The sequence below is a fragment of the Echiichthys vipera genome, assembly GCF_963691815.1.
Source record: "Echiichthys vipera genome assembly, chromosome: 22".
Classification (NCBI taxonomy): domain Eukaryota; kingdom Metazoa; phylum Chordata; class Actinopteri; order Perciformes; family Trachinidae; genus Echiichthys; species Echiichthys vipera.
The window spans coordinates 6,974,132-6,986,488 of record NC_139847.1 but is presented as its reverse complement, the minus strand read 5'-3'; the positions used below and the strand labels follow the sequence as shown (position 1 = coordinate 6,986,488).

The following is a 12,357-nucleotide window of genomic DNA, read 5'->3' as shown; positions in this document are numbered from 1 at the left end:
CATCCATCTTCGTCGGGGGGCTGGAGCCGATCCCAGCTGACATTGGGCGTGAGGCGGGGTACACCCTGGACAGGACGCCAGTCTATCACAGGGCGCATAGAGACAAACAGAGACAGACAACCATTCACACTCACACTCACACCTACGGGCATTTTAGAGCCATCAATGAACCTAACACCTGCATGTCTTTGGACTGTGGGAGGAAGCCGGAGAAAACCCACACAGACACGAGGAGAACATACAAACTCCCCACAGAAGGGCCCCAGACCGGATTCGACCCGGTACCCTCTTGCTGTGAGGCGGCAGTGCTAACCACCACACCACCGTGCCGCTTAGATGCTGCTTCTGCGTTAGCTAAATACAAAGCAGGGAGCCTGTTAGCTTAGCTTAAGCACTGGTCAAACCAACATTTTTTGTACAGAACCAGATATAATGTGTTAATCATTGAGCCTCAGAGTTGCTGGTAGATGTGTTAAGACAGAGTCAGGCTAGCTGTTTCCCCTATCTTTATGCTAAGCGGCTGTCTGACTTCCTATTTAGATAAAGCACAAACATGAGAGCAGTATCAATCTTCCAAACTAAGTCTCATAAAGAAAAATAATTAGCATATTAACCCAAATGTTGGGCTATTAATATTCACAGCCTTTAAGTTCCTGAATGAGATTTAATTCCACTATCATGTCTGTGTGTTAGCTAAATATTAAGCTACATCCAGCAGCGTAGCTTAAAAGGCTGCAAAATCTCTAACATTTCTAATCAGCTAATCACATGGCAGCAGCTCAGTGCATTTAGGCATGTAGACATGGTGAAGAGGATGTGCTGCAGTTCAAAGCGAGCATCAGAACGGGGAAAGAAAGGTGATTTAAGTGACTTTAAACGTGGCATGGTTGTTGGTGCAAGACAGGCTGGTCTGAGGATTTCAGAAACTGCTGATCTACTGGGATTTTCACACACAACCATCTCTAGGGTTTACAGAGAATGGTCCCAAAAAGAGGAAAATATCCAGTGAGCGGCAGTTCTGTGGGCGCAAATGCCTTGTTGATGCCAGAGGTCAGAGGAGAATGGCCAGACTGGTTGGAGCTTGGTGGTGGTGGTGGTGGTGTAATGGTGTGGGGGATATTTTCTTGGCACACTTCGGGTCCATTAGTACCAATTGAGCATCATGTCAACACCATGGCCTACCTGAGTATTGTTGCTGACCATGTCCATCCCTTTGGGTTGGGTCACAATGGGTTTACTGTACTCAAATGGCCTCCACAGCCACCAGTACCTGGTTGAATCTATGCCACGAAGGATTAAATCAGTTCTGACGGCAAAAGGGGGTCCAACCCGGTACTAGCAAGGTGTACCTGCTGCACTGACATGACATATAGGCATTAGCTTGATGTCAAACTATTCCTTTAAACTCATTTCTCCTACATTTAGCATATGAGATATTCAGTCATTTTGATCTGTCTATATTCTATCTATGGCTGTGCAACATGCATTTTTAATCATGTACTCAAAAGTTTTTGTCTTGCAGCGTTTGGCAAAGTTAAGACTGCGAAAAGCATTTTAAACTAAACCACTAATAACCATGTCTTTGGGTTTTGCAGAAAACCATCATGCACTCTGTAATCAATCCAAGCTTATAATCAATAAATCAAGTGTTGTGATAGTATAAATGAGCCGTGCGATGGTAAATCTAAGACATGAAAAAGGGCATCGCTTATGACATATGATGATTTGAATTTGTGTTGGATACCTGATGTGTTTAAAACATTAGGCTAAAATGTATGAATATGAAAATGATGTCTGCATCCACTGCAATTTTATTTCTTTTTTCTTAATTTCTCCCCTCAGATGCTTTGAAAACAGTCACACCCTGCGGGGATGATCAAGGAAGCAGGGGCTCCATCTTGACACAACACCCTCTCATCTTGCCTCTAAAGGCAGCTCACATTGAATGGACAGATTAAAAAACATTGCTGCCATGTTAGATACAGACCAGCACTCACACTCCATAATTATTAGCCTGATGATTGCACACGAGTGTTTATGGCTGTTGCATCTGGCTCCTGCGGATGATGGAAGTTGTTGTATGTATCCACCCGCATTTTCCCGGCTGTCAAAAATTTCATTCTGAGAAAGCCGTTCTCCTCTCATCAAGAGTCATAATTTACTTGTCAAAGCAGGAGTCCTCTCAGCGTGCGGGAGGCTCCCTGGTGTTATAATTGCGAGGCGGTTTTGGTTCTCCTAAAATGCCTCCAGTCAAGATGGGGCACAGGCCTGCTAGTCAGGCTTTGTGTACTCTTTCCTTTTAAAAGTAGCCATTTACACAGAAAATTGTAAAACACGGTTAAAAAAAAAAAAGATTTGACTAGCTTCACTATACTTTCACCATCAACTCCTTGTCATCAGTGACTTTCAACACTGATTACTTTGGTGCTCAGGGAGTCATCTCTGCGTGACACAAGGTCCCCATCTTGTGGAGAGAGTATGAAAGTCTCGCACGGGTGGAGGCAGACGCTGCGGGTCATCCCAGGTTCATCTGAGAAAATCAGACAAGAGCTGCAGCTCATTCAGAATTTTATATGATTTTTTTTTAAAAAGCAATGAATAAGTAATGATTACTTATATGAATCATTCAGAAAGCAGGATGTTAACTTCAGCAATTCTCAAGTACTCTACTTAAGTTTATCACAACATTTAAGAGGGAACTACTGCAGTTTTCACTCCACTACTACACATGATACATACAAATACAATGCATTATTGAAGATTAATCCAGGGGTTGTCAAACATTTTGGATTGTTATGAAAAAGCAGTGTCTAATGTGGCATGTAGCACGAGAGATTCCCCTCTAAATCCTCAGATAGTTCACCAAAAGAAAGCAAAGATCAGGGAAATGTCTGGATGCATATTTGTGTGGCAGTATTTAGTTTATTTATTATTATTTTTTATTTCTTTTAGTCTTTTAGATTAGTCTTTTAGGGCGGCAGTAGTTCAGTCCATAGGTGACTTGGCTGGGAACCGGAGGGTTGCTGGTTCAAGTCCCTGTGTGGACCATGAATGGAGCGTGGACTGGTGGCTGGAGAGGTCCTAGTTCATCTCCTAGGCACTGCCGGGCACTGCTCGGGGCGCTGGTCACTGGCAGCCTTCTCGCTCTGACATCTCTCCATTAGCTGCATGTATATAGGTCCTGTCTGTGCATGTGTGTGTATTTCGGGCCTGTGTGTGTAACATGAAAATTAATAATAGAGTGAAAATTGAATTTCCCCGTTGCGGGACAAATAAAGGAATTAAAAAGAAAAAAAAAGTAAATCCGTCAAAGTAAAAACAAGGTTATTCAGTGTAACACAAAAGCACGAAATCTCCATATTTGAAAAGCTGATGCAGCATTTTCTTACATTGTTTGCATTCAAAATTACATTAACGATGAATCGATTGTCAAAATAGTTACATGTTATTTTTCGATCCATCGACTAATTGATAAAAACTCTTCACATTTATCTGTTATCCCAAATTGGAACCAGTGGATTCAAATGTGTAGGTACTTTTACTGAAAATACTTTGTGATATTGTTACTTTGACTAGGAGTAAATAAAGAATCTGAGTACATCTTCCGTCACTTTTTAAATTTATTCAAAAATATTCACAAAAGATAAAAAAACACTGATATTTTCCTTCAGTATTGTCACAGTCCTCGGCTGTTCACAGCCACCATATCCTCCATCTTCTCAAACAACCCTTCAATCAAAGATTTGCTTATCTCGCTGCTGAGTACGTGATACCTGCCCCCACATCTCTCTACCAGCCCCGTCAGCTCCCCGTTCCTCAGGATGTGCTGCTCTGCGCTCTCCCCTAACATTTCCCCCCACGTGAACAGCACCAGCATGCGTCGCCAAACGTCTTCCCCGATCAAACTCATGTGCTCCTCTGCTGCTTTTCTGTACTTGTGCGTGCAGGTCAGGAAGGCCGGCATGAGCAGGAGGACGACGTGAGGTCCCGGGCGGCACCACGAGACGCTGTCGAGGATGCTTTTCCTTTCCGTCGCGTTGGTGGGATCCGGTCCGTCTCGCCACTTCAGACCGAGCGGTTCTGCGACGGCGAGGCGGCGTCCCGCTACCTGACCTCTCCAGGACCTGAAGGTGGTAGACTCGTCGTGTTCGGGTGCCGCACATCCACACAGGACGGAGACTCCAGCTGGAGAGCCAGACGACCAGGACTCCCCCATCACCACCACCCTCAAGTCCGACCCAGGAAGGTCTTTGTTGTTTGAGCGCCTGTGGCCCTGACTTGCTGATAAAAATGTGAAATCTCTACTGACCTTTGATCTCTCAGGATCCTCTGTGCCTTTCTTCTTCCTCATCCCTTCCTTTTCCTCAGCTAGCTCTATCTCTTTTAGTATTTCAGGCTGACAGTTATTGCTCTCTTTAGCTGACGATGTTTGTTCCATCCGCTGATCCTCCCTCTCCTTCTCCTTCCCTCCTCCATCTAACTCTCTTCCTCTTCCCCTTCTCTCACTGACCTCTCGGTACATTAAGTCGTCTGTCGGATCGAAACAATCCCCCTCATCCTCGTGTTGTCCGTTCTCTACATCTCCTCTCTCTTTTTTGAGCAACTCTTCCTCCCGTTCTTTAAGGTTCTGTTCCCATTTGTTCAATTTCTTAAGCGACGCCTTTAAGTTTTTCTCTTTGCTGTGGAGTTCTTCCTTCAGCAGAGCCAAGTCTCTCCCCATCTCGTCCAGCTGCTGCGTCGTGGAGTTCACGTGCTCGTTTTGCGTCTGCAGCTCTGACTTCCAGCTGAGCAAGCCCTGCTCTTCGTTTCTCAAGTAATACTCCCTGTCTTTGAGGTCCTTCCCGTGATCTTTCAGCCCTCTTACCTTCTCCTGGAGGTCTTGACCATGACACTTGAGCTCTTTCTGTTTGCCTTCCAGAGCTTGAAGCAAGCCGTCCAGCTCCCTTTCCTTTCTGGCGATATTTTGCGTTCTCATGCTCACGTCTCGCTCAAGTTTATCTATTTCCTCTTGTTCCTTTTGGTGTTTTTCTCCCCATTTACTAAGTTCTTGTTCTTTACTTTCCAACTTTGCCTCTTTTTCAACAAGCTCCCCCTCTTTTGCGTCAAGTTCACGTCGTCTTTTGCTCAACTCTTCTTCGTTTCTACGCGCGACCCGCTCCCTTTCAACTACGTCTTTTTCCCTTTTGGAGATTTCCTCATCCTTCGTTCTGAACTCACTTTCTTTCTGCCTCACTTCACCCATCTGCCTTTCTGCCTCACCTTCTCTCTCTTTCATCGTTTTAACCTTTACTTGCAGTTTGTCTTTTGCCTCCTCTAATCTCTCGAAGTCTACATCTAACTCTTTAAGGATGCCTCGTATCTCTGCTTCTTTGGGATGTTTTCTAACTTCTTCTTCCCTCTCCTCCTTCAGCTCGTTGCACTTCATCCTGAGGTTGTCCGCGTCCTTCCTCATCTTTTCATTTTGTTCCTGCAGCTCCTCGACTCTCCTGCGACTTTCCTCGTATTTCTCCGTGACTTCCTCCAAACAGCTTGTAGCGCGATCCCTCTCCTTTGCGACGGATTCTATGCTCTCGTTCCTTCTCGCAATCTCCTTTTCATACCCCTGAATCATGCTCGTCATCTCCTCCTCCATCCTGCCGGTGAGCTCCTTCAGCTCTGACTTTGTCTGCTCGATCGTGAGCCTCAGTTGGACGACCTCTTTCTCGCTTTCTCTGTCTCTCTGCCTCAGTTCTTCATCTTTCTCCTGAAGTTTTTCCATCATTTCGGCGTCTTTTTTCCTCTCCTGCTCCGCGTAACGCTGCTCTATCTCTTTGATACTTGATCTTTGGTTTTTATTGCTTTCTTTCAGCTCTTCAATTTCTTTTAAGTAGTTTGCACACGTCTTTTGCCCCTTTTCAATCTCACTGCCCCTCTCTGCAAGAAGACGTTGTGCTTGCGTTATTTCATTGACTTTCTTGTCAATGACTTCTGACAGTCGCTTCAACTCGTTCTCCTGCTTCTCCCTCTGCTCTTCCCTCCATCTCGTCTCCCTGGAGTCGGCCTGTTGTTTAACGCTTTCAATCTCGGTCTCCTTTTCTTTAAGTTTTCTCTCCGCGTCGTTTAAAAGCTGTCGTTTCATCTCCTCCATCTGTCGTTCTCTGTCTCGCAGTCTCTGCTCTGCCTCTTTCTTTTGATTCAGAATAATTTCCCCCCTCTCTTCTTCCTTTCTCCGCAGGATTTCGTCGACATCCTTCACATGCTGACTCAATTTTTCTATCGTCCGTTCTTTTTCTTGGAGTTTTTGCTCCATCTGTTTGTAATTTACCTGATCTCTTTCCCTTTCCTCCTCTCTCCGCCGCAGCTGTTGCCCAAGGTCTTTCAAATTCACTTCCATCACTTCTGTTTTTCTTTCGCTTTCCTCCACTCTTTGCTCCATCTCTTTCCTGTAATTCAAAAGATCAGTTTCTCTCTTTCCCTTCATTTCGTTCACACTCACTTTGATCTCTTCTATTTCCTTTTCCTTTTCCTCTATCTCTTTTTTGAGTCTTTTCTTCTCTTGTTCACTCTCTTGCATTTGTTCTTTGACTTCGTTACTGTGCCGACATTTCATCTCCGCTAGCAGTTCGTCTCTCTCTCGCGTTTGTTGCAAAATGTATTTTTCATGCTTTTCCATCATTACTTCCTTCTCTTTTTTATTTCCCAGCACTTTTTCATCAGTCTGCGAGGCATGCTGTTGCTCTAATTCTCTTATCTCTCTTTGTTTTTCCTGCAATTGTTTTTCACTTTCTTCTGCAAACTGTTGTTTCAGCTCTTTAATCTCTCTTTGTCTTTCTAGCTCCATGTCTCCTATTTTATCCCTGCACTGTTGTAGGACCCTTTCCACATCTTCCTCCTTTTCTTTCACTCTTCTGTCGATTTCCTCCTTGTTCTCCACTCTCCTCGCCTCCATTAGTTTTTCCATTCTCGCCATTTCTTCCCGATGCTGCAGTATTAACACCCCTCCCTCCTTTTCTTTCTCTTGCATCTTCTGCGTCACGTCTGTTTTGTAATTAAGATGAATAAGTTCCTTCTCTTTCTCATTTTCCAGCATGTTTGCTTCTATTTGATCAAAGTAGCTTTGCTCTAACTCTGCTATCTCTCTCTTTGCTGCTTGCATTCTTTCCTCTGTTACTTTTTCAAACTGCTCTTTCAACTCTGCCGTCTCTCTTTGTTTTTCTCGCTTTGCGTCGCTCATTTCAACTTCGTGCTGTTGTTTAACCCTTTCTATATCTTCTGCATTGTCTTTCAACTGATTCATTTCTTCTCGGTGTTGAACTTTCATTGTCTCTATCACTCTTTCCATATTACTGATTTTCCTGGTCATCTCTTCCTGATGCTGCATTTTTACGCCTTGTATCTCTGTCACTTTCTCATTCATCTCTTTCTGATGTTGTGATGTCATCTCTTCCACTTTACTCTTCATATCTTTTTCATATTGTGTTATGTTATCAAGAGCTATCTGCTTTAGTGTCTCTTCCCTCTTTCTTTCTTGATCTTTCCTCTGGAGAATATCATCATGGTGTCTTTTCGTCTCGTCCATTTCTGCTCTTAAAGATTCAACTTTTTCCATCCACTCCGCTGTCTCTCTCTTCTGCAGCTCTATGTTTTCTTCTAAATTCTTAACCTCGCTCATCCACTCTTGTTTCTGCGCTTCCTCCCTCTCTTTTCTCTCGTGTTCATTTTCTATACCAGTGCGCTCGAGGTCGAGCAGCTTCAGTTGCTGCTCGTCAATTCGTTCTTTCAGCTCCTCGATCTCTCTCTCTTTTAGCTCCAGGTTGAGCGTCGCCTCGTCCCTTTCCTGTCTGCTCTGGTTTAGTGCTGCGCGGATTCTCTCATTTTCTATGCTCAGATCCTGAATTTCTCTCTCTTTATCTTCTGTCAGCCACCGCATCCTCTCCTCTAGCTCCCCGATATCATTCTTCCTTTCATCCATCCTCCTGTCCTCTTCCTCCTCTTCTTCCCTCTGAACGTCGGCTTTTCCGGGTGATTTCACTTTTTTCTTGATGTCAGAAAACCACCTGATTCTTTTCATCTCCCTCTCCCTCATGTTTTTCAACTCGGCCTCCTGACGAAGCATTTTATCTCCCATCTCCTTCAGGCGCTGATTGAATTTCTCGTTCCTGTGCCGGCTCAGATCTCTGACCTCCTGAACCAGCCCCGAGAAAGCCTCACACCTGTTCACCGTGGCCATCTTTTCCACCTTCTGCAGGAGCTCCGTCACCTCAGTGGAGCTCCCACTTCCTCTTCCTCCTCCGTCTGAGCTGCTGATAACGTGGTACCTGCCTCTGCACTTCTCCAGCAGCCACCGGAGGTCCCTGCCCCCACCCTGGACGTGCTGCTCGATATCCACCCCCTCTCGAAGCTGATCCCCGTGGGTGAACAGCAGTATTGTGTGTCTCCATACACCCTCGCCCAGGAGCTCCAGATGTTCCCTCACATGTGCTGCCCTCACCAGTGTGTCCACCCTAAGAGTCAGCAGGAGCGCGTGGGGCCCGGGAGGACACAAGGCCACGCTGCTGACAATCTCCCTCTTCACCCTCTCAGGTGTGGCACCCGCTACGCCTCCCTCCCAGCCTGGAGTGTCCACCACCGTCACCAGCCGCACGGCGACCTCCGACTGCTGACGGGTGCACTCTTCTGTTACCGCCCCGGCATGGAAGAAGCCCGTTTTGCCCAAGATGGTGTTGCCGGCAGAGCTCTTTCCTGTTTCACGTTCGCCCAGGAGGACCAGTCTGATCTCGGGTAAACGTCGGGGAACCTTGGAGAACGACTGGTGGGCGTCTAGCTCAGAACCCTGAAGATCCTCGCCTGGAAAGGAGAACGGTACAGATTTGTGGTGAAACGTGTTATAACCAGTGTGTGCGCCCTTAATCAAAAAATTGATGTTAAAGGCCTCATTTGTCCAGGTCATCTTTATGCCCAAAGCAATTCCAGTCAAAAGCAACAGGACTTGGATGAGAGGTGAAACGTCATTCTAGACAAATAACCAAGAGGCTTCATCAGTTCATGTACGCATCTAGAGTTAAAGTGACAGTCGTTGGTTGGAAGTTTGTTTCAACTTCATTAGTGCTCTATTGGGTCTAAACGACAAGTCGTTGGAGTCACAGGAGGCCATTTGAGAACAGTTGTTCTTTGTGGTTAGATTGTTGAATATCCTGGGAAGGGATGAAAGGGCAGCATTGTAAATATGGAGATAAGTGGTGTCTCAGACCTTCTCCTCTGTGTAGTGATGGTTTCTCTGCTCCAAAGACTTGTCGTTATGACCCCACAAATTAAGTCGAGGTGAAACGTCTTCCTAGGCAAATAACCAAGTCCAGTTGTTTTTGACTAAAATTTCTTTGATGTTAAAGCTATTAATTCATTTTTTGGCCACTGGTGTCCAGAAAAACTTTTTTTTTAAACATAGTTACTGGTTTTTCGGCTTAACAAGTTATTGCTAACCTGTTAGCAAACAAATTATCAACACATTCATTTAAATGTGATATTGATGGCCACCTGATGTCAAATCCAGTACTCACTTTCCCTCTCACTTTTTGGCTTCACCAGGAAGGAAATATCTGGCTGTTAAGCAGCTAAATACTCCACTTTGTTCACAAGATAGTGGATAACTTTGCTGCTGTAGTGTACTTTTTTTGGCTGAAAACATCTGCCTGCTGCTTCTGGAGCAAATTGAGGTGCAAAATAAATAGTGGGAGCATCAAAACACTCAATCCACAGAGAAATGCACACAGCCTGTATTCAGAAACTGTGTCTTTAAATGAGCCGTCAGGACTTCTGTACTTTTGTGATGTCACAACTATACTATTTATAGGTAGAAAATGCTGCTACAGTGACGTCACAGTCATTCCCCGGCTGCAATGACGGTGCAGAGATGCTGACCAATCAGAGCAGACTTGTCTTTTTCAAGAGGGGGTCTTAAAGAGACAGGCCCTAAAACAGAGTATTTCAGACAGAGGGTGATACAGGTATATTCAGACAGACAGGATGAGAAAAAGAATGTGTTTTCTAAACATTAAAGCATGCAAACATGTTCTAGTAGAAACCCAAGTACAAATATGAACCCGAAAAAAAGCCTTATAGACCCCCTTCAAAATACTGCAAAACTCTTTTTATAGCTAAGAGGAAGTGCAGTCGGATGATAGATCAGGGTCAACAACAAAAACACTGATTGAGTGCAGCTTTAAGCATTCAATTATATTTTCAAATAAGAAAACTGCAGCAGGTTTTCTGTGCCTGATTGTGATATGATTGCATGTATGAACAGACTTAAGTGAACTCACTCATTAGAGCAGTTTTGATGATTCCTCTCTGTATCTGCGCCTCCATCTGCCTCTGCTTCTTCCTCCTCTCCCTCGCTCGTCTCTTCCCGTCTGCTTCCAGACCCGCCAGGACAGTATTATCCATCTCTAAATGACTGCTTCCATCCTTCTTCCCCTCCACCATCTCCTCCAGCTTCCTTATCAGCTCTTTAACCTGCGTCCCATCTCCTTTGCTCCGGTTATCCACGACATGGTATCTCTTCCCGCACTTCTGGAGGAGCCTCTGGAGCGACGGGCCGCTCGTCATGATTCTTTGCTCCATGGACATGAGGCCCAGTTCGTCTCCCCGGGTGAACAGCAGCATGATGTGCTCCCAAACTCCTTTCCCCAGCGGCTCCAGGTGCTCCTCTATCTCACTGATGTAGTCCTCCGTTACTGAGGCGCAGGATCGCACCACCAGAAGCACAGCGTGGGGTCCAGAAGGGCAAAGCGACACACTCCGTAAAGTCTCTCTCCTCACCCAGTTGGGAGTGCTGTTGAGGGGGTAGTACCACTCCCATCCTGGAGTGTCCACCACTGTCACTTTCCTCCCCGCCACATCAGCTCGCCTTTTCACACACTCCTCGGTGGACTTCCCGCTCTCGAAGCCTCCCACTCCTCCCAGGATGGTGTTGCCTGCCGAGCTCTTCCCTGCTCCTTTCCTGCCCAGGAGGACCAGTCTAAGCTCCGGGAGAACAGGAGGGACGCTGTGCGACGCAGGAGGGGGGTGTGAGTCCATGGCGGCCTGCAGACTCTCATCTGTGAAGAAAGGGAGAAGTATTTCCTCAGTGCACCGTACCGGATAAGCTGAACAACACAAGACACAGAAGGGAGAGAGTCATCAGTCATCTAGTCTCTACTTTTCAATTCAAACTGCACTTTAAACCATATTTTATATTATTTTACTTTACTTTAATTGGATTGTTTACATGCAAATTAACTTCATCTAATAATCATGACATAGCTTCACATTAAACTACATTAGCTATCAGAAAGTATATACTATTATTCACTTCACACATTAAAGGGCCTCTATACAATGCTATTTCAGTTTAATTATATTTAAATACACAAAGAATGTATGAGCCCTGCAGTAAACTCACCACCATTCGTGACGATGACTGGACTACTGTTCTCATCTATCGGGTCCATCACCGCTGTCTTCCTCTTGTCCTTCCTCTTCCTCTTTTTGGTTCCTGTGTCTTTTAGAGGAACAGTTTCTTCACCATCATTGTGAAAGAAAACACCCTGATTGTAAGATTCACGCAGCACAAACTAAAGACAGAAAGTGGAAGAGTTGCCGTGTCACGTGGCCAACCTGTGTTTTTTTTTTCACATGCTCTCTTTCAAGACGACAGGAAGCTGAAGAATGGCACGGTGAGCTGCTCTGACACATCAAGCGTGCACATGCATGCTTGCTTGCAACACACACACAAAAGCACATGCTGCACACGGTTGCAAGGATTCATTCATTCATATTTTCACTTACAGAACATGTAAATGCATGCGGATGCACACATGCAGGCTTCATGATGAGAGCAGCAGAGCTCATTGCCGTCAAGACGCTGTCCTGTGGTGAATGTGTGGCACTTCTGTTTCCTTTACCCACAGGCAGAGTGATACACAGCTTACTCGGCCGTGTGGTAACAAGTTCCTGCCTCGAATTATCCCGTCAAATTACTTTTAAAGGACCAGAGTGAGCAAATAGACATGTTAGCTTTATACAAAGGCTAAATTATGAAACTAAGTGTACTGACATGTGGTTGTTTTGAGTCAGTCTTTTGTTTCTACATGCAGAACTAATTTTGGATTCATAGTATACAAACTGAAAGTAAGAGCAACAAATGAGGAAGAAAGTCTTTCATCATATCTGTATTATTATATCTGTAAATATACTGTACTGTATGTTGCTCAATTGAATCACTGTTTCATTTTAGAGTAAAGCCAGTAGACAGTTCCCTAGTTGGAAAATGAATTCTTGACCTTGGAAAAAGGAATTGACAAAATAATCAAACCTCTCGTGTGTTATAAACAAGCGGAA

At 45.0% G+C, this 12,357-nt stretch overlaps 1 protein-coding gene across 1 annotated transcript; it reads right to left on the bottom strand.

Moving 5' to 3' along the window:
- Positions 1–3,676: 3,676 nt before the first annotated feature.
- Positions 3,677–11,883, bottom strand: LOC310963942 (uncharacterized protein; the record flags this gene model as incomplete). Its single annotated transcript, XM_083936899.1, has 5 exons — positions 11,806–11,883; positions 11,420–11,518; positions 10,299–11,075; positions 4,511–8,826; positions 3,677–4,396 (listed from the first exon to the last, which is right to left on the bottom strand). Exons 1-5 carry the CDS (start codon positions 11,834–11,836, stop codon positions 3,677–3,679), a joined length of 5,943 nt encoding a protein of 1,980 aa, XP_083793025.1. The 5' UTR covers positions 11,837–11,883.
- Between the last annotated feature and the right edge of the window lie 474 nt (positions 11,884–12,357).